The sequence below is a fragment of the Hipposideros armiger genome, unplaced genomic scaffold, assembly GCF_001890085.2.
Source record: "Hipposideros armiger isolate ML-2016 unplaced genomic scaffold, ASM189008v1 scaffold_807, whole genome shotgun sequence".
Lineage (NCBI taxonomy): Eukaryota > Metazoa > Chordata > Mammalia > Chiroptera > Hipposideridae > Hipposideros > Hipposideros armiger.
Window position 1 is genome coordinate 467,037 of NW_017732157.1, and position 22,996 is coordinate 490,032.

The window sequence follows — 22,996 nt, forward strand, 5'->3', positions numbered from 1 at the left end:
AAAAAAAAAAAAAAAAAAAAAAAAAAAAAAAAAAAAAAAAAAAAAAAAGATGCACATACCTCTATCTGAGTGTCCTCTTGGAATGGAGCTGGGGGAGTGGCTGGGTCAGGTTGCCTGTCAGGAGATTGGGAAATTTTGTCTTTATTTTGAAGAATCTGTACTTCCTGTTTTTGCTTCTGTAGCAGGTCAGTGACTTCAAGCTTCAGATCCTTGTTTTGAGGATCTGGGGAAAAAGTATTCCAGAAAGTTAAAACTGTAGTTATCAGTAACCATGGTTAAAGCTGAACCAAGTGTGAATTAAATTTTCCCACTAATGTTTAATTTATTTTATAAATTTGCCCTTATTGCTACAAATGGAGGTCCTAGCTTATCAACCTGAACTTTGGACTCCAAAACAAAACAAAAAACATCTATAAAACTATAAAGTGGAAGGGAGAACATTAACAACAAATAAAAAAACACAGCCACTTGATTGATTGGGAGAGTCCAAATTTTTTTTTTTAGAAATTTTACTGGGAACAGTTTTTTTTCCCAGGACCCATCAGTTCCAAGTCAAGTAGTTGTCTTTAATCTAGTTGTGGAGGGCACAGCTCCTTATCCCATGTGGGAATTGAACTGGCAACCTTGGTGTTATGAGCCTGTGCTCTCACCACCTGAGCTAACCGGCCGCCCCGACAGTCCAAACTTTTGATAGCACCATCCAAACCAGTATCTCAACAACTCTTCTCCAATTCCATTCTGACTTCTATGCTATTGACTCTGTGGCACCCACTCCACACCCACCCTGACCTGGAGAGTGTGAGCATTTGGGCATTTCTGTATGTGTGTGTGTGTGTTTCAGGTAAGAAAGGTGATCGGTGTTTAGTGTGATCATTTCATTATCATGCATTAAACAGGGCATTAGATTATATTACCCTTAGGTCTTTACAAGATTTCACTTGTACTTCATGCCTACTACAAGCTCTTCAGCATGTACTCCTAAGCTTTAGCCTTTGATGGTTCCTGCCTCTATTTTTCTTGATGTCATATTTCTTTTCCTTCACTCTCCTATGTGACTATACTAAAATAAGATGAAATAAAACCTAGATAAGACTAAACATCAAGGTCTAGGCTAGTAAAAATAAGTGAAACAAAGGTTTCTTTGACATTGACAGTATTTTAAATCTTTGGGGTTTTTTTTTCCAAATTTATATTTGTTTCACTCTTAGGATATATTCTGATGATTAGTCAGTATATGTTAATATATGCTGCAGTAACAAATATGTGCTACATCTCTGTGGTATAACATGACAAAGTTAAATTCTTTGCTTGAGAAGTCAAGTATAGATCAAGAGGCTCTTCTCCATGTGAGTCTTGGGGATTAATCAGCTTTAATTATGTGGCTCTAATATTTTGACATGTGGCCTCCAATACAGCTTCTACAAACTAAGCAACTAAAACAAGTCAGCCAAGAAGACAGGGTGCCGGGCCACCACCCTGCCTGCCAAATGCCTCCTCAGCCAGGAAACCCAGAAAGTGCTTCTGAATGCAACAAGCCCCTAAAAACTGTTAGAATAACTATCCACTGTTTTCCAAGTTAACATGGGGCAAATGGTAGTGGTAACCAAGAGCAGCAATTTGTTTCTCAATTTCAGGTATCAGGTGATAGAAAAAAAAAAGAGTTCTCAATCACCTTTAAAATGATTGATGAGGACCAGCCGAGTGGCACATTGGTTAAGAGCTGGCTTGGGACGCCAGCTCTGAGCAGCAGGGCCTCGGTTGGGATCCCATATTAGGGCCAGTGACACTGCCCTCTACAGCCAAGATGGTGATCAACAGCTCGACCTGGAGCTGAGCTGCTGTGAGTCGCCAGCGATGGCATAGGCTGCAGTGGGGTTGCAGTGGGTTGCCATAACCTACTGTGAGTGGCCAGCAGCCAACGTGAGTGGCAGGCAGCTGGCATGAGCTGCCAAAAGCCGCTGTGAGCAGCCGTCCAGAGGCCGGCGACTGATCTGCCTCACCCGGGAAGAGCGCAATGATAATACCAACATAGGTCAGTGAAGCGACGTCCTCCACAACTAGACTGAAGAACCAAAGGACAGCAACTTGTCTGTTCCCCTTCCCTGATTCCCCAACGCTGTTCCCCTCCCCCAATTCCCCAATAAAATCTTTAAAAATAAATAAATAAAATAAAATAAAATAAAATGATTGATAAGATCAAAAAGCAGAGGAAATCATTTTCAATACTTTCAATAAATAAAGTGAATGTTTAAAAGCATAATAAATTAAGAACTGGCATAGTCTCAAATGGGAAGTCATTATATAGAAAAAAGTATACGTATGAGGTAGTTGTCATGCTTTCTGGATTGTAAATGTGGTCTGATTGCCAGTGTTCTTATCCTAGTCATCCATGACCAAGTGAGGGGTTGGAGAAATGCTGGCACAAGTCCCCTTCTCCTAAACCAGATGTAGAAGGTGCTTCATTTGAGAGAACTCTACAAGGGCTGACCTACCTTTCTCACTGGACAGCTGAAGTAAGACTTTTCTCTCCTCTTCCTGTTCAGCATCCAGCTGATCCTGCAACTGAGAGACTTTCTGCTGTAGCTGTTCTACAAGCTCGTTGCTCAAGTGAGGCTGATTACTGTTGTCCAGCATGCTGAAAACGGAGAGCAAGTAAGGAAGGAGGGGGAGTTGTCAGATGGATACTCGAAGGTAAGTGATAGGATGCCTTTAATACACAGTTTCAGCATCTCCTTTCAGCATCTCCTGGTACTTGTTCATCATTCATTCCCCTACATGTTTTTTTCTGCCCCTGCTTTATCTGTAACTGTCATTTACCAACTGCCTTGGAACTTTTGGGTCCTACTGAGGAGTTCTTTAGTATCACTTCTGATTAGGTCTCAAATAGCCCACTGAGCAAACAACCCAACTCATATCTATTTCTTTTCCAGCATGCTGGCTTTCTTTAGGCAGGCAGCTGTGTACCAAGACATTCTCAGTCCTGCTGGATTAGAAATAAGGAACAAAACATTCCTCTTTTTCTTACTTCATTTCTTTATCTAGCATCACCAAAGGCTTGTTTAGAGAATATTTGCCTTTGAACTAGATTATAAATTACTACACTGAAGGGCAGGAACTAAACTTTTCAGTGACTATACCCTACACACCACTGTGAGGGCAGACCCATTTTGAGTGTAAAACACACATGGCGAGTCCTTGACTGTTTACACAAGTGAAGGGACATTGATAATCAAACTATTATTTCTGCTTGTCTTTTTCTTATTTATCATTTAAATAAATGTGATCTAAAACAACTTACTTAGGCTAGTATTAAGAGTTCTTGGCACTTCCTGACCATGTGTTACATGATGATCCAAGAAGATGATGTTCTGAATGGTGAATGGAAGAGGCCAATAGTAGTGTTTGTCACAGGGAGTCTTCAAAGTGGATAATCCCCACACTACTTCATTTCATTGAATTGAAGAGATTCAGCTGTTCCCAGAATGCTCCCACACAACCTCCCCAATCTACCGTCTGCTGCCTTTAACTGAGTCAGAAGGCACATTTAATTTTTTTTTAATTCTAGCTATTTTTAATTTCAAAAATAATACTTGAATATATACGTGTCGTGAAAAATTAAAGTGATGTGAAAGTATACAGAATAAAATTGGAAGTGCCTCTTTTCCCTACTCCAATCCTTTTAGGTCAGAGTTAGCATACTCTTTTGCAACCTGATTTTTCTTTTAACAATATATTCTAGGCATACAAGTCTACCTCATTTTTTTTTTTTTAAGATTTTTATTGGGGAATTGGGAGATGGGAACAGCGCTGGGGAATTGGGGGAAGGGGAACAGACAAGTTGCTGTCCTTTTGTTCTTCAGCCTAGTTGTGGAGGACATCGCTTCACTGGCCCAAGTTGGGTTGGCACCATCATTGTGCTCTTCCCGGGCGAGGCAGATCAGTCGCCGGCTTCTGGATGGCCGCTCATTGCAGCTGCTGGTCGCTCACACTGGCTGCTGGCTACACACGGTAGCCCATGGCAACCCACTGCAGCAGAGGCTGCAGCCTACACCAGCGCTGGCGACTCACAGCAACCCAGTTCCAGGTTGAGCTGTTGTTCAGCATCTTAGCTGTGGAGGGCAGTGTCACTGGCCCTCACATGTGGGATCCGAACCGGGGCCCTCTGGCGTCCCAAGCGAGTTCTTAACCATCGCGCCACTCGGCCGGCCCCTACCTCATTTTTAACAGCTTCATAGAATTTTGTTGTGGAAATGAAACATGATTTATTTAGTCAATCCTTATCAAAGGAAATTTGGATTGTTTTCTTTTTTTTTTTTTACTATTACTAATCACAGTATTAACATTCTTATTATACAATATCTTTGCATGTATATAAAAGAATTTTTAAGTTTTTTATTCCAGAAAATGGAATTGCTGGCACAAAAGATATGCAAATGTTTAATATTTTGACAGGAAGTGCCAAATTCCCTTCCAAAAAGACTGGCAGTTTATATTCTCACTAACAGTATTGAGTAACAGTTTCTCCATATCCTCATCAATACTATGTATTATTTTTAAAATTGGGAATGCACTTTTCTATAATTTTCTCTTATAACAAACAATGCTCTGGGACCCAAACTTGGTACTCACTTTTCTAAGAGTTTGTCATAATTGTCATTCAATAATTTTCGTTCTTTTTCCAAATCTTCAACTCTTTCCTGAAACTAAGAATGATGGTAGAGTGATTGAGATAAAAAATTTAAATATATTGCCTTATACAAGATTTCCTTTTTCTGTTGCAGGATGGGGCTTGGGTGGGAGGTTTTCTATATTCAACTCCCTTATCTCTGAGAAGCCATTCAACTAGAAAGACTTGAACAAATTAAAGGTGGGATAGAAACTTTTATTGGTATTAATAAGGGTTCTCTGTAGTAAATCATCATGGTATCTGGTTTTCTACTGTTAGGAAAGTAGCAGAACACTATAATAGAGCAAAGACTTTGGAGAACAGATATAAGTATAAATCACAGTTTTTCCCCTAATGGTATAATCCTGAGCAAATTATTTAACACTTGGAGGCTCATTTTTATCATTTAAAAAAATGAAATACCCATAGTGTTGCTAAGATACACTTTTTAACATCTCTAAAATTGGAATGTAACTTACAATTGATGGTCTCCTTCAATTGTTATTGTTATTTACCTCCTTCAGTGTTATCTGCAGGATGGACACATCTTCCAGCTGGCTCTTCAAGCTCACAGCCTTCTTGCTTTCCTCCTTCAGCTCTGCCCTGAGCTCATTCACTTGGCTAAGGAGGGCATCATGGGCTGCACTCAAGATGCCCTGATTCTGGGGTAAAAGGAAAGTTGCTCTGGGAAAGGTCATATTAGTCACCAGGAGTGGTCTAAAGATACTAGCAACCCTAGCATTCCTTAGTGGATGTCACAGAGAATGGCTTTGATTAATAGCATGTTGGATTTGCATTGTAAATTGACCGTGTTTTTCACTCTAGCATTTCTCAGGAAATATCCTTTCCCTGTTAATGAGGATTTCCCACTCTGAGAAACTTTAATTCATAAGTATGAATTCATAATTCAAATTAATTCTTAATTTTCCCCAAGGTTTAAATTTAACCCTGGCTCTAAGTGAAGTGCCACATTTCACAGCTGCCTTTCCTTTTTAAGCTATTTGAATGCTTTTTATGATTATATACTCCTCCCTGTGCACCTAGCAAAGTAATATGTTAACTCTAGAAGTTAAGTGTGCATTTTCCTGGTGGACACCTTGGGTGAGGAACAGCTGTGTCAGGTCACGCTGGGTCTTGGCCTTAGTAACTCTTAATCATAGACATTCACCCAGCTTCATCTGCACCACACTAACCGGGGTGACCAGGGACAAATACTTAATCACATCAGAGCAGATTTGCAACAACTTTTACTATATCTCACTATCTCACACATGCTAGAGGAATAGTCTTAGGAATTTTTGAGCAAATGCTATAATTCCCTCTAGCAATAGATTGAAAAACACTATTACAGATATTTCTCAACTCAGATCTCATATTTCAATTTTTATGAAAACAGTGCAATAAGTATCTTCTGATAATAGTAATAGTATCATTTGTCTTAATAGAAATTATATGATATAATAACTTTGACTTAGTTGGCTAAATTCTGGTGTTATGTTACTTGAAGATGAATCCTAATTTCTTTGGGTTTCATTGCTCTGATTATTCAGAAACAGAGGTTCAGGGAATCTTTATTAAGTACCTTCTGGAGCAGAGTTTCATATGCCTGTAAGAAAAAATAAGTATGATTTTATTGATGTATCAATTTGATGTTTATTTTTATGTTTATGTCTGTAATACAAGTATATAAATGCTTATTTTAAAAGATGTTATTAAAAATTCCTATAAAGGGTGGCCAGTTAGCCCAGTTGGTTAGAGCATGGTGGTGATAACACCAAGGTTGCTGGTTCATTCCCTACATGGGCCACTGTGAGCTGCGCCCTCCTTAAAAAAAAAAAAAAAAATTAAATTCCTGGGCCAGCTGAGTGGCGCAATGGTTAAGAACTGGCTTGGGATGCCAGAGGGCCCCGGTTCGGATCCCAAATATGAGGGCCAGTGACACTGCCCTCTACAGCTAAGATGCTGAACAACAGCTCGACCTGGAGCTGGGCTGCCATGAGTCGCCGGCGACGGTGTAGGCTGCAGTCCCCTGCTGCAGTGGGCTGCCATAAGCTACCATGTGTAGCCGGCAGCCAGCGTGAGCGGCCAGCAGCCGCAGTGAGCAGCTGTCCAGAGGCCGGCGACTGATCTGCCTCGCCCGGGAAGAGAGCAATGATGGTGCCAGCTTGGGCCAGTGAAGCAACATTCTCCACAACTAGACTGAAGAACAAACCAACAGCAACTTGTCTGTTCCCCTTCCCCCAATTCCCCAGCGCTGTTCCCCTCCCCCCAATTCACCAATAACATCTTAAAAAAAAAATCCTATAAATCAAGTCAATTTGTATACATGTTTACTAATAGCTGCTACTTTTCCCCTGCCCTCACTTCCCAGGTAGTCTGTGAACATAATAGATCACACCATTTCTTTAAAAAGGATGAAGGATTATTTATTGACATTTGCATTGCACTTGGTGAATTATCCAAAAAAAACATTTATTTTCAAACTAGGTGTTACCTGTTACTTAGCATGCTTTAGAAAGGTCTCTTTTCAATTTCAGAAATAGAAAAAACAACAATTATCAAATTAACAACAATAGCTACTCTTGGTTGAGCAGTTATTATGTGTTACATGATACTGTATGTTTCATTTCCTATTACATTATGATCATTATAATTGTTTTACATATATTATCTGATTTAATCCTTACAACAAATCTGAGAGGTAGGTATTAGGGCCTAAGCTTTAAAAGTAACAAACCCAAAGCTCAGAGAGCTAAGGTACTTGTTCATATACCAGTCCAGAGTCTGTGCCATGGACCATCATATTTTACTGCTAAGGGACTGAGAGAATGCAAACTTATTTTAGCATATGTGTAAGAAAGCATGACTAAAAGACAAATTGCTAAAGAAAAACAAATTATAAAATTACATTTTTAAAAATCGTGGAGGATATTCACCATTTTAGGTCATCTCTACTACTACCACTGATATTGGTAAGGACATTCAATTTAGAATGGCTTTCTTCCTTTTTTCCTTTAATGCAATGGAGGAACAGATGAATTTTTAAAAAAATACAACCCCACAAATACAGGTATCCCCTGCTTTCCAAAAGTTTGCATTACACTACTTCACTTTTATGGAAGATCTGCATTAGTACCTGTTTTTGCTAACTGAAAGAAATCCAAAGAGGATTTTCGCTTTTACAAAAAAAGGTGAAAAGCAAAAATTGTATTCAGTGTTCGTTTTTGCAGTGAGCATTTATAGAAGCATCACACACCCAGAGCAGAGCAGTGAGAATGGTACCCCCAAGTTCATTCCTAGGAACTATACTCGGCATCTCAGCATCAAGCCACCAGAGCTTTGAACTGTGTCTGTGAGCATCTGTGCTTTATCGATATTTTAAGCATCCATTAAGATGTGTCCTAAGGTATCAGAAATACCTAAGAGGGCTCATAGGGTATTACACAGCATAAAAGTGTACATCATTTAAACATTTGATCGTGGTGAACAAAATAAGGACATTGTGTGTGTGTTGAACTTGCTTCTGTCCACCATTCATACTATTTACACACAGAGAGGAAGAATCTTGAAAGCTGCAAAAGTTACTATTGGTTCTGTTAATAGCAAAGTGGCATCCAGTAACAGATAGAATGGAAAGTCTATTGCTTGAGTGGCTTGATGGGTATACAAAGTGTGGTGTATATTTATCATATCATTCCTGCTTTTATTATATATGTATCAGTGTTATTTTAGGTTTCATGTGTTATTTGGTATGATTTGGTAGGTTATTTTTTTGTCTGAAAACTCTCCAAAATTTTCCTGTATAAATTAATGGTAAATGCATCCTTGCTATTTTGGCCGACAAAAGGCTTCATTGGAACGTTCTATTTTGAGATAGTGGGGCGGGGGGATGGGATAGAGGGGCCTATATAGCTATTTACCCATACAACTTAAAATTATCTTCCTTCCTATATTTCTATATCCTTTAGTGCTACCAAAATTAATCAAATCAAAAGAATACAAGCATATGCCTCATTCTCTACAAAACATGGGTTTGAAGATTGGCCTCGTAAAGGTGCCTTTAGTCCCCATCAGAACAGTCAGCCCAAGGGAGGTCTTCAATGAATGGCACCACCATCATCTAGTCCACCCAAGCTAGAGACCCAGGAGTCATCTTTCATTTCTCCTTTTCCCTCACCCACTCCCCTTTGGTGATGAAGTTCCTTCTTCTTCTTCTTCTTGGACCTCTCCCCAAGCAGTCCTTTCTCTGCAAGCCTTTCTCACTGCCTTGGCTGGAACCCTCATCCTGCCTCCCTTAGACCACTGCAGCCATCTTTTTTTTTTTTTTTAAAGATTTTTTTTTTTAATTTTTATTGGGGAATTGGGGGATGGGAACAGTGCTAGGGAATTGGGGGAAGGGGAACAGACAGGTTACTGTCGTTTTGTTCTTCAGTCTAGTTGTGGAGGATGTTGCTTCACTGGCCCAAGTTGGCACCATCATTGCGCTCTTCCCGGGTGAGGCAGATCAGTTGCCGGCTTCTGGACGGCCGCTCACTGCGGCTGCTGGCCGCTCACTGCGGCTGCTGGCCACTTACGCTGGCTGCTGGCTACACACGGTAGCCCATGGCAACCCACTGCCACAGGGGCTATAGCCTACGCTGTCGCTGGAGACTCAAGGCAACCCAGCTCCAGGCTGAGCTGTTGTTCAGCATCTTAGCTGTAGAGGGCAGTGTCACTGGCCCTCATATGTGGGATCCGAACCGGGGCCCTCTGGCGTCCCAAGACAGCTCTTAACCATAGCGCCACTCGGCCGGCCCTGCAGCCATCTTTTACCTGATTTCTTTGCCTCCAGTCTTATGCCAGCCAACCTATCATTCACTCTGCTGCCAGATGATCTTGCCTTGCAGTTTTTGTAATTTTTGAGAAGTTGAAAATTTCAAGAGTATAAAGACTATAACAGTCATCTATCAACCTACTACCCAGAATTAGTAATTGTTAGTGCTTTATCATAATTTTTCAAAATTATTTCTTTATTAAAATGTATAAAATATTCAAAACTATTTCAGACATTTAAAAAAGGTGGTGACGTCTTTGAGGGAAAAAAATTGATTATGTTATCAACTTGCTTAAAACCTTTCTATAGGATAAAGTTTAAATTCCTGAGAAGGCTTCCATGGCGGATGCCTGACATTTCTCACCTCTGTGCCTTGGCCTCCATCTCTCCTCTGCTGGAAAGCACTCCCCACTCTTGCACACTTATTAACACCTGCTAATCTTTCAGTATCCCAGGATTTGACTCATGGATATACTCTTTTATGAATGTTTTTAGGGTCCCGTACCCCATCCTCTGGTGGATCTGAGTACTCTCTCTTCTGTGTCCCCTGTACCCTGGATGTGCATAGTTGTACTTGTTTACTTCTTATTAGTTGTACTCGTTTCTGTAAGTTCCTTAAAGGCACGAAGTATCCTATTTATCTTTATAATCTTTGTAGCTCAGTGTTTTGCACAGTTCCTGTGCAGTAAACACTTATCCAATAAATACTTATTCAATAAAAGAATGGTGCCGATCTATCACTTTGATCCTTGATGCCCTATTTCCACCATTCAGATATGCATTTCTATTGCATGGTAATGAGAAAAGAGCATGAGCCTTGGTGCCAGATAAACCTGGACTCAAAGCCTGCTGTGCCCCTTACTATTTTTATGACTTGAGCAAGTTATTTAACTTCTTTCAGGCTCAGTTACCATGAGGGCTGTCGTCAGGCTTAAGCAAGATCATGACTATAAGTATCTAGTCGAGTCCAGCACATAGAGGATCCTCAGTGAAGGATGCCTTTTCTTCTCCTGGTGACTGCTCTTGGCTTCTGACTTAATTACATTCTGCTTTGTGGCCCTTGGCTGGGACCTTAACTCTGACACACATTAACCCCACTTAATTCCACCTTAGCGGGCAGGTCCTGAGCCTTCTTCCTAATAGAGAGATCATGGGAAATACTGGAAAAAGAATGGACTCTGAGTTGCAAAGTGTGGATCTGAATAGCACTTATAAGTGTTGTGATCTTAGACAAGAAGTAACTTAGTTTCTCTCAGTTGTGGCTCCCATGTGTAAAATGAAGAAAATAATACTCATCTCTTAGCTAAATGTTTTTTCACCCCCAAAATCACAGCTGATTATGGTAGCTCACCTTTTGAACTTCTGTTAATTGTGCTTTTGTTGCCACCAATGATGTATTCCTTTCACGTAAGAGCTTCTTAAGTCGAATCAGCTCTATGTTCTCCTTAATAGAAGCTCTGAAGAAAGAAGACAGTGCTAAAATATTCTGTCTGAGAATGGACAAAGCTAAGGACCTTTTACCCTTGACTGCACTTATTAAGAACATCTTCCTATTACTTTTTGCCTGTCTATTTCCCCCAAAACACACCAGAAATAGGAAGTGTATATACACTCCTGCAATAATCTCCTTTCTCCCATTTTCCCTCACACCAGCTGAGATTTGATAGAGAAACTACCAACTCTCAATTCTGTGTTCTGAGAAAACATAATAGCTGTTTTAAAAATTATAGTGCTCACAGTTTCCTATAAACCTTGCAAAAGCCCTCTAAATCTGACCCACGTTTCCTTAGGGAAACCAGAAAAATGTGCCTATGGAAGGGGGACACAAGGGAAAAGTATTCTTTTTGAACCTAGAAGATATTTTCTTTTTTATTTGAAAAGTATTGGGAGGCTTTGGGTTCACTAGGCCCTATCTCAGTGATTCCTAGTCCTAGCTGCTTATTAGAATCATCTGGAGAGATCTTTAAAATTATATACTGCCTGGGGTCCACCCTCAAATAATTGAAAGGAAATCTCTGGGGTAGAGCCCAGGCATCTGAGGTTTTAAAAGATTTCCAAGTTGAAAACTTATGTCCACACAAAAACCTGCACATAGATGTTTACAGACGTTTCATTCATAATTGCCAAAACTTGGAAGTAACCAAGATTTCCTTTGGTAAGTGAATGGATAAATAAATTGTAGTACATCCATGAACAGCTGGTTAGCTCAGCTGGTTAGAGCACAGGCTCGTAACACCAAGGCTGCTGGTTTTATTCCCACATGGGCCAAGGAGTTGCGCCCTTCACAACTATTGGGTCATCTGGGAAGTCATGACATATTTTTCTATGTTTTTCAATGCAAAAATGGGTTATGACTTTCCCAACCACACAATAGATTGAAGACAACTACTTGACGGAGTTGATGGGTCCTGGAAAAACACACTGTTCCCCAACACAATTTATTTTTTAAAAAAATTGTGGTGCATCCAGACAATGGAACATTATTTGGCATTAAAAAGAAAAATTATCAACCAATGTCACCCCAATAAATTTAATGAAAAGAAATAATAAAAAAAGAAATGAGCTATCAAGCCATGAAAAGACATGGAAGAAACTTAAATGAATATTGCTAAGTGAAAGAAGCCAATCTGAAAAGACACCATAGTGTATGATTCCAACTATATGACATTCTGGACAAAGGCAAAGTCATGGAGACAATAAAAATATCAGTGGTGCCAGGGTAAGGTGGTAGGGAGGGATGAATAGGCAGAGCACAGAGGATTTTTAGCGCAGTGAAACTGTTCTGAATGATACTATAGTGATGGATACATGTCATTATACATTTGTCCAAACCCATAGAATGTACAACACTAAGAATGAACCCTAAGGTAAACTATGAACTTTGGATGATAATGATATGTCAGTATAGGTTAATCCTTTATAACAAATGCACCACTCTGGTGTGGAATGTTGACTGTGGGGGAGGCTGGGGCGGGAGGATCAGGGGGGTATATGGGAAATCTCTGTATTTTCTGTTCAGTTTTGTTGTGAACCTAAAACTGCTCGAAAAAAGTCTATTTAAAAAAAATTCTCCAGGGATTGATACACAGTGAGGGCTAAGAACCCCTATCTGTCAGTGAGGATGAAATAGTTTTCCTTCTACAAAGTGAAGCAGCAAATCTTCTATTATACATAAGTATTCCCTTTAGGTTAAGCTGTTTCTTAATCCACTTGGGACTCCAGGTCCATCTCTCAGATTGAATTTAATGCCAAGCATTCTCTTTTCCTCTGAGATGGAGGAAAGATACAAATAAGAATCTCTTACTTTTTCAGTTCTTATGGCTTGACGCATGGAATGCCACTCTTACCGAAGCTCTGTGGCCTTCTGAGCACACTCCAAAGAGCTTCTCTGTTCAAAATCTTCATCTTTGGACCACATTTTCCCAGGAGACTTGGGTGGTTCTTCTACTAGCATAGTATTGCTGGTCATAATTTGGGCACTGTTAGGCATGCATAGACCAATGAGTTTAGTTTTAAGTTTGACGGCTGAAAGAAATCATACTGTTAGAATTCAGAATATTTGATACAAAAAGAAGAAATAGAAACTGCTGTTATAGAGGCTGAGAATTGGGCTCTCACATATATAAAGAGAAGTTAGACGAGTTAGTATGTGTGGAAGATAATCTTACAAAATATAGCTTTTAAGAGTCAAACTGAGATATAAGTGAATTATGACCTAAGGGCTAAAAATATAAGGGGAAAAAGAGAGAATACCTTCAATTAAGGAAATGGCCTTTATTTTCCTTTCCTTGGAAGACAGAGAAATTTTTATTTTTCATTTTTAAACAATCAATTAGAATTTGACATTGGGTTGACCTTCATCTTCTCTGATTATGCTAGGAAGACTCAAAAATGCCAACATGCACTTGTTCCCTAAATAACGTACATGTCATAGTGCAGGGTAAGTGAAAAGAACTCACAGTTCGCTGGGTTCACTGGGTATTTCACCTCTGGTTTTTTCATTTGTCACATGCTCCTTGAATGTGGGAGGGGCTGTAAAGCTCAGCCTGTCCATTGGCTCTGAAAGTTTAGACAGAAAATGCAGACTGGCAACAGATTTCTCCAGAACACCAACTGCTAGAACTACAACTCCAAGTGCTGGAAGTAGGGAGCCTTGGACCTGAGGGAAATCCTTATATTACCACTAATTCCAGAGGAGGGGTTCTCTTTACTCTTGCACAGATATGCAACTACAGACTTTTAAGTCATTGGGACTACGGACACTCAAGTGAGTATAAATGAGAAGAAGAAAGGACAGGGACTGTATGACTGACTAACTAATGCATTTTATTTCTAGTGCCTGGTATACGACTGGTACTCAATAATGCTGAAGTTACACTGAACTGAAATTTATATTTATTTAGTTTTTCTACTTTTAGCTGTTTTTGCCAAGATTTGGTTGGCTCAGTAGGGACTTTGAAAATATAGGAGCATACTAAACAAAACCTAAACCTGAATTCCCAGAGTAAAGACACTCCATTCCCATGGACCTAAATCAGGACTGCGTAGGACTTCCCAAGTGAAGGAAATGTACACACAAGATTTTACTTAATTCAAGGTTGGGTTTCATAGAAGCCTGAGACTCTTAGCCACTTGAAATACAGGAAGAAGAGAAATTGTAACCCTTCACCCACAGCCGGACTTCTAAGCCTGGACTTCAGGAATGGACTTTGGGAACCATTGAACCCATAGAATCGTATGCAAAGTTTTGTGTATGTGTTGTGCCTTTTTCTTGGGAGGAGGCCTCCCTTTGATCATGGTTTCAAAGGAGTCCACTTCCCCCAAAAGCCCAAGAACTCCATTTCAGAGGCACCCTTATAGGCTGAAATGCTTCTTTCCCTGACTCCACCTTAATTCCAGCCTGCATTTCTATAGATATGCTAATTGACTGGAGAGTTCTGCCTGAGACTTGAGGAACTTCTGGTCTGACCCACTAGGAACAAAGAGATTTATTTGGAGATTCCCACCCCTTTCTAGGATCCCACCTCTTGCCCCACTCATTCTCTCCTCTCTTGACACAAAAGAAACCTGAATTCTGGGCTCTCTTAATATGGATTTGAGAAAATTTTGAAATCTCCCATCTTCTCATTATGGTGCCATTTTGATAAATAAAACTTTTCTTTATTCCCAACTCTGATCTGTTGAATATTAAATATTTGATGCACCGAGCACACGGGCCTTGTGACTGCAACAGCACCGCCACTTGGCCCAGAGTCCCAGTAGAGGGACCTATCTTAAGATCACTGCTGCTCACACCTGAGCTGGATGGACATCAGTGTTATCTCTTTGTCTGTTTTCTAGACCTGCTGCAGAACAAATTCCCGTTTCCATTGTCTGATTCTCCTCTCCACACTATTTAACCGTGAACTAAACATTTTGAAGTTGACATCCCACTCAGGGAAAAAAAATTTTTTGGGGGGGGGGAGGTAGAAAGGAATGAGAACAAAAGTACAAAATGGGGTGGCAGAACAAAGAAAGGAAGAGGAAAATGTGGCTGGTAAATCGATCCTTCCCAGTGTTTTAGCCTGTAGCCCTGTCGAGGATTCAGCCCTGAACCTCACCCTTCTTGGGTTTCTCAGGCACTGGTGCACCAGCGGTGTGCAGCTGTCTCTGTCTCACGTGGACACGAGGCTGGCTGCGGCACAGGAACTGCTGTTGCAGCCCAAGTATCAGGGAGCGCTGGTGCTTAGGGGGGCATTGCGGCCAGCCCGCATTCTGCCGCCGCCTGGCAAGCTCTGAGAGCTGCTGGGTGGTCGCTGCCTCTGACCTCAGGTTCCGACCCGCAGCTGTCAACCGCAGCAAGGCTGTCCTCATCCTATAGGCAAAAATAGAGCTGGTGGCAGGTGACTTCTTCTATGACAGTTATTTCTACAGTTTATTTGGTGGCAAATAATCTGAATTAATCTGTGATAGAAAGTTATCTACTGTAGTCCATTATTTGCACTTCAAAAAATTAATTTTCTGCCCCCAATACACTGTAACTCTGAGGGCAGGGACATAGTGGTGTCATCTTTGTTCATTCTGTTGCAGTGATCACACATTCATGTTAGTAAAAAATGTTGGGGCGCTCCTCAATATACTTGTGTGTATATTTATTTTGACATTATATACATTTACTTCTACATAAATAAATTATGGCCATTATAAAACAAACAAAAATACTAATTTTTAAAGGGTAAATAATTAAATATAAGTAGAGATTTTAATATTTATTTCTCCCATCCCAATTGTCTACACACCCCTGTATACGTGCCCAACTTTAAGGATTCTTAGTCTTCTAACAGCCCTTAGTATACACCAAGCCTTACCTACAGTGGATAGTCAATCGCTGTTTATTGCCTTGACCTAAAATCATGCTTTTTACTATTACCATCATATTCTCTGCTCCCACTACCCGACAGTTTTTCTTTTCTTTTTTTTTTTTATTATTTTTAGCTGAGCCATCCTGCTACCTATTGGCAGCTTAGTGGCAGCTCAACTCGGGCCAGGCATCGAACCGCTGTTGCTCAGAGCTCAAACTCTTGAGTGAGCTCTTAACCAGCTGAGCTACTCAGCCAGCCCCTTGACAGTTCTGACATTTACTGACTATGTGGCCTTGGCATGTCATTAACCTTTTGTGGGCATGTCATTAACCTTTTGTGCTCAGTTTTATCATCTATGAATAATGATAAAAATAGTCACTGCCTCATTAGATTATGAGGATTAAATAAGTAAATATATTTAAAGTGCTTAGAACACTGATGGTGCGTTGTAAGCACTGTATGAGGTAGCTATTATTACTTATTGTTATATCCAGATAAAGAAATCAAGATGCAAAATATTAATAGCTAGGTAACTTGCCCAAAGCCAGGGAGGGGGGATAGAATCCAATTTAGCTTCTTAATATCTATAATCTCAAGTACTTTTTAGTTATAAACAAAGAAGCAATACTTTTTGTCCCATGCAAACTTCTAACTTCAGATTCTTGAGTTCTCCACAATATAAAAGAATCTCCAACTCTGAACAGTGCCGACATACACTGCAAGTCTACAATCCTATAGATTCTAAATGAAGCCCTGAACCGCTCCTGGGGATTACCAATGAAAGACAAAAATCTGCTCTTGACATCGGGGAATTGGTCTGACATAGTGCTCAGTGTTGTTTGAAGTTGTCCTGGTGCTCACAGCTAGGCAATGTTATCACCCTGTTGGACATAATCTCACAGAACACCATCAGACAAGGCCATTCTGAGACCATGACAGAATGATACAATGTACTGCATAATCTTGTCTAAGCACATGCAAAAAGCAAGGTCACTGTGACACCACAAAATAACAAACATCCTCCTCTCCTGGCTAATATGAATGACTGCTACTTCTTTACCACTTACAGCTTTAGCCTCACTCTAGTCTACCCTCCCTGTAGATAAGATTTCTTAAGAAATCCAAACATAGAAGTGTCTCTGCTTTCTGACAGTACCAAATATGAAGCCAACTCCTGTTACCTTGGACCCTTCCTCAAATCAAACAACTGAAGCCCAAATCCTATAACTTCTTTCTAACACATTGTTACTGAGATGCTTTTTAGTTCTCCATGGTGTTCATTTTCTCTAGCTGCAATTTATATATATAACTTGCTCAACTATAGATGTGTTCTTAGTAGTCTCTGGCTGGAAGGCATTGACACCAATATCTTCAAAATATGTCCTAGGGATAAACCTGGAACTTTCAGAACTCCCATCCTTCCCATGTGTTTACTATCCATACCTCATCTCAGATTCCTCTCCAGGTCTGCACCCATGAGATCCACTTTTAAAAGCCAGTACCCTAAGGTCACTGTATATAGATTTCGGAGTTAACAGCTTTCAGTTCCGCCACTCAATAGCTGTGACTGTGGGCAAGTTACTTAACCTTTTTGTGCTCCCTTTTCCTCTTAGTAATACCTCTTTGAGAGTATTAAATAAGTTAATAGCACTTATAATAGTAACTTACTTAATACATATAAAGTATTTACAACATACTTCCATACAATAAATGATCAATATGAAGTTTGGTTTTTGTTTTATAAGTAAAACCCCCTTCTCTTACTTGTGCCTCCTATAACCTTTGTTTCCCTGGAATTTAGGCCATTCCCCAGTCCCTATCGCATCTTTGGTGACCAGAGCAGGAGCCTGCCCAGTCTTTTGCTCTGTGGTTTGAAGTAGCTCTTTAGGATGCTCTGTGGCCGATAGCCACAGTCTATTGATGTGTTTGGCAAGAAACCCAAGTAAGGAAAATATTGCTTTAAAAATTATTTTTGGGGGCTGGCCGAGTGGTGCGATGGTTAAGAGCTCGTTTGGGATGCCAGAGGGCCCTGGTTCGGATCCCACATATGAGGGCTGGTGACACTGCCTTCTACAAAAAACAACAACAAACAACAACAACAACAAAAAATTGTTTTTGGAGTTAATCATTCTTCACATTTGAATTGTTTTCTGGTGCAGACATCTCAGGAAAACATACTCGTTTTGGTTTTGTGTGGTATAGGCCTGGGGTAGCTACAGCTTTACAGACTTAAGGTACCTTTTCATCTCATCCTGTTGCTTCCAAGAAAGGTCCTTCAGCAACAAGTTTTCTTCACGAAGACGAAACAGACGATCCTCCAATTCTTCCCGGCTCATCTTGCTGAAAGGTGGTTCGTTTTTTATATTCTTACCTAACGTCCCAGGAGACGGGAATGGAGATTATTTTTATATGCAATTTTTTAAACCCCTCAGGTCTTTCATCACATTTTTGTCCAGAGGGCTTGAATCTGTCTTGAGTCATGTATTGAAGAGGAAATGAAGAAGTATGTGAAAAATGTGTGCTAAGGGACCTCTTTATCATTCTGTATCACTTCTGCATAAGGGATATCATTCCAGCATAAGGTATGACTCAACTTTCTATCTAGAAAGTACATCCTCTTTTTAAAAATATGGAGCAAGGCTGTTAGTCTACTTAATTTTTCTTCTTGATTTACTCTTAAATATTTTTTCTCCTAAACAAGAATTGTGCCCACAGCCATCTTCAAATCCCCAATCAGGAAAAAAATAGAAACCTTTTTTGATTGCCAAGAATCATCTCATTTGTTTTTGTGGTCTGGAGAAACTGTTCCCAAACTGCTTCCTTGGAATAGAACTTCTATTTGGTCTAATCAAAGGAAACTAGAGAATCCTTTTCAGTGTGTGAGTGTTCACTGGCCCAGGGTCAGCTCTGATCTTATGGGAACCATTCTAAAACCCCAGAACTCAAAATGCAACTCCTTCCCTGGAAGAGAGCTCAGAAATTTAGTCTCAGAACCACCTCAGCCACCACTACCACTTCTCTGATATATCCTTTGTAAATGATGACATAAGTTTTTTATAAACAGCTTTATTGAAGTATAATTGACATGTAATACACTGAACATATTTAAAGTGTAAAATTTAATTAATTTTTACATATGTGTATAACTGTGAAACCATCACAATTAAGATACAAACACACACATCTATGTTTTTTCTATATGCTAGAAACCATTAGTTCACTCTGATACCTCCATTTAAAATCCAAAGTCATATTGTTTATTCTAGCCTTCTCCCTGCCCATATTTGTATCTCTCTTCTCAGTGAGAAACCAGCTCCTACCATCCTCAATATTTTTATTTGCTCAATCTGTTTGCCACTTCTACTCAAGATTTTACAGGAGGTTCTATCCTTGGAGATTAGTCATGAAAAAAAAAAGATATCTAAAATAGAAAGGAAGTAAAATTATCTCTAGTCATGGATTACATGATCTTATATACAGAAAATCCTAAGAAATGCTCTAAAAAAAAAAAGCTATTAGAATGAATACATGAATTCAGTAAGAATTCAGGATACAAGATCAATATAAAAAATCAATGGTATTCCTATATATTAGCAATGAGCGATCTGAAAATAAAATTAAGACGATTCTATTTTCAATATCATCAAAGAGAATAAAATACATAGGAATAAATTTAACAAAGAAATACAAAACTTGTACACTGAAAACTAGAAAGAATGTTTAAATAATTAGAAAAACATCCCATGTTCATGGATTTGAAGACTTAACATTAATAAAATGGCTATACTTCCAAAATTCATGTACAGATTCAATGTAACTCCTATAAAAATTCCATTTGGCTTTTTTATTTCCAGATACTGACAAGCTGATTCTAAAGTTCATATGGAAATGCATGGGACTCAGTATAGCTAAAATAATCTTGAAAAAGAACAAAGTTTGAGGATTTACTCATCCTGATTTCAAAACTTCCTACAAAGCAACAATAATCAAGACAGCATGGTATTGGCATAGGATAGGCATGTAGATAAATGGAATCAAATTGAAAGTCCAAAAATAAATCTTTACTTTTATGATTAATTGATTTTTGACAAGCATACCAAGAAAATTCAATAGAGAAAGAATAATTTTTTCAACAAATGGTCCTGGGACATCTGGATAGATACATGCAAAAGAATGAAATTGAATCCTTACTTCATACCATATAAAAAGTTAACTCAAAATGAATCATAGACCTAAATGTATAAATGTATAGAGCTAAATGTATAGAGTTAAAACTACAAAATTCTTAGAAGAAAACATAGAAATAAAACTTTGACCTTGGACTAGGCAGTGTTAGATATGACTGACACTATGAAGTTAGACATGTAAAGCAGAAGTGACAGGGCTGGCCTAGTGGCTCAGTTGGTTAAGAGCGTGAGCTCTAAGCAACAGGGTCGCCAGTTTGATTCCCACATGGACCAGTGAGCTGTGCCCGAGTTGAGCTGCCGCTGAGCTACCAACAGGTGGCAGGATAGCTCAGCTAGTGAGAGCATGTGCTCCTTACAACAAGGTTGCCGATTTTACTCCCGCATCTAAGATGAGCATGGCACTTTGAGCTGAGCGGCCACAAGCTGCCAATGGGTGGCCGGATGGCGACTAGACTTGGAGTTGAGCTAACTGCGCCCTCCACAACTAACATTGAAAGACAACAACTTGGCTGTTCCCCTTCCCCAATTCCCCAACTCTGTTCCCCTTCCCCAATTCCTCAATAAAATCTTTTTTTTTTTTTTAAAAGCACAAGTGACAAAAAAATAGATAAATTGAACGTCATCAAAATTAAAAACTTTTGTAGGGGAGTATCCAGTTAGTTCAGTTGGTTAGAGCATTGTGCTGATAACACCAAGGTTGCTGGTTAGATTCCCACATGAGCCACTGTGAGCTCCGCCCTCTCTAAAAGAGTCAACTATGCCATTGTAGCATGAGACAAATGTGTAACCAATGACCATGGCTATTCCCCAATAAACATTAAAAACAAACAAACAAAAAAAAAACTTTTGTACTTCAAGGGACACTATCAAACAAGTGAAAAGGCAATCTACAGAATGGGGAAAATATTTGCAAAACAAAATAATAACAAAATAAAAAATTTGTATTCAAAATACATAAAGAACTCTTACAACCAACAATATAGAGGCAAATAACCCAATTACAAAAAAGGCAAAGACTCTGAGGAGACATTTTTCCAAAGAAGATAGACAAATTGCCAATAAACACATGAAAGATGTTCAATGTGATTATTCATTAGGGAAGTGCAAATCAAAACCACAAAGAGAAAGAATAAATCTAAAACAAAACAAAACCACAAGATACCACTTCAATAACAGCAAGAAGTATTGGTGAGGGTATGAAGAACCTGGACATCTCATACATTGCTGATAGGAACCTAAAAGGGTACAACTGCTTTAGAAAATAATTTGACAGTTTCTCAAAATGTTAAACGTAGTGCTACCATATGACCCCACTTCTAGCTAGGTATATACCTAAGAGAAATGAAAATATATGTCCACACAAAACTTGTACACAGATATTCAAAGCATCATTATTCAAAAATTAAAAACAATCCAAACGTCCATCAACTGATCAACGTATAAGCAATATGTCACATGCCCATACAATGAAATATTATTCTGCAATAAAAATTAAGTATTGATGAACGCTACAACATAAATGAACTTTTAAAACATTATGCTAAATAAAAGAAGTCAGACATTAAAAACCATATGTTATATGATTCCATTTATACGAAATGTCCAGAATAGGCAAATCCATAGAGACTGAAATCAGGTAAGTGATTATCAGGGGCCGGGCATGGTGGACACTGAGAATGTCTGTTACAGGGTTTCTTTTGGGGGTAGTTAAATGTTGTAAAATTAGTGAGGATGGTGTACAACTCTGTAAAACAGTAAAAGTTACTGAATTGTACACATTAAAGAGTGAATTTTATGCTATGTAAATTATATCCCAATAAAACCGTTATGTATTACATATGTATTATATATAACATAAATTATATATGTATTATTATATAAACATGTTATTTTATTTGTGTTATGTATATATATATATATATATATATATATATAAAACACATATAAATGAGGAAATAAATCATATATGGACAGTTTAAAGAATAATAATAAAGCGTACACAAACATACATACCAGATTAAGAAACAGAACACTACTAGTAGACTAAGAATTCTCTCTGTAACTTCCTCAACCATATTATTTCCTTTTCCCCCAAAAGGTGACCACCATCTTAAATGTTGTATTAGTAACTGCTTTATATTACTTTATAATTTTATAAAGAAAATTAAATTTATTTTATTTATTATGAAGAAAATAAATTTATTATTTCATTGTATGAATACATATCAATGTATATTCATTTTCTGATCAATGGCTATTTATGTTGTTTCCAATTTTTACTATTATGAATAACACTGCAATGAACATACTAGTATATGTCTCCTGCTACACATATGCAAAAATTTCTGCAAATTTTATACCCAGAAGTAAAGTTTCATGTTCAAGATATCCCACAATGACAGACTGAGAGTTGTTTTAATTATATTGGGTTGTCAGAAAAGTCATGACGTATTTTTTCTATGTTTTTTGTTGCATGACTTTTCTGACAACCCAATAAATGGCATCCATTTTCAGGCACTGAATTTACCTTTTGACGCTGGTATCATTAGAGGTATTGAATCTATGTCTCTAACAAGTTCTCTAATGTATTGTCCACCAGAAGATGTGATGTCATATCAGTTCCCAAGCTGTAAGAGATCCCAGAGGACACTGAAATAAAAAAACAAAGAAGTCCGGCCAATTACATGCAACCTTAGGATGCCTTCTGCAGGCCATACTTAAGTTGTAGCAGAAATTTCTCAACACTTTTGTGATGGTATGACTCAGCATAATCTTTTTAGTAGTGGTGTGGGACCACTCTATACTGAAGAGTGAGACCAAGTGTTCAGTAATAATGACACTTTTTAAAAATGAAATCAGGGCCGGCCGAGTGGCGCGATGGTTAAGAATTCGCTTGGGATGCCAGAGGGCCCCGGTTCGGATCCCACATATGAGGGCCAGTGACACTGCCCTCCACAGCTAAGATGCTGTTCAGCTCAACCTGGAGCTG

The 22,996-nt window shown here is 38.9% G+C and overlaps 1 protein-coding gene across 13 annotated transcripts in view; it reads right to left on the reverse strand.

Annotated features, from left to right (window-relative positions):
- Window positions 1-22,996, reverse strand: part of RPGRIP1 (RPGR interacting protein 1) — a 104,188-nt gene that overhangs the window by 76,130 nt on the left and 5,062 nt on the right. For 11 of the 13 annotated variants that reach the window (XM_019628737.1, XM_019628738.1, XM_019628732.1 and 8 more), the window contains 11 exons: window positions 22,535-22,656; window positions 18,059-18,191; window positions 15,080-15,333; window positions 13,439-13,538; window positions 12,827-12,958; window positions 10,831-10,936; window positions 6,249-6,272; window positions 5,182-5,328; window positions 4,630-4,703; window positions 2,493-2,635; window positions 60-223 (listed from right to left, as the gene is read on the reverse strand). In XM_019628737.1, coding sequence (XP_019484282.1) covers window positions 60-223; window positions 2,493-2,635; window positions 4,630-4,703; window positions 5,182-5,328; window positions 6,249-6,272; window positions 10,831-10,936; window positions 12,827-12,958; window positions 13,439-13,538; window positions 15,080-15,333; window positions 18,059-18,191; window positions 22,535-22,553 — 1,296 coding nt within the window. In that variant the 5' untranslated portion in view covers window positions 22,554-22,656. Of the gene's footprint in view, window positions 1-59; window positions 224-2,492; window positions 2,636-4,629; window positions 4,704-5,181; window positions 5,329-6,248; window positions 6,273-10,830; window positions 10,937-12,826; window positions 12,959-13,438; window positions 13,539-15,079; window positions 15,334-18,058; window positions 18,192-22,534; window positions 22,657-22,996 lie in introns of those variants that run through there. The other 2 variants (XM_019628736.1, XM_019628739.1) reach the window with 2 other exon arrangements.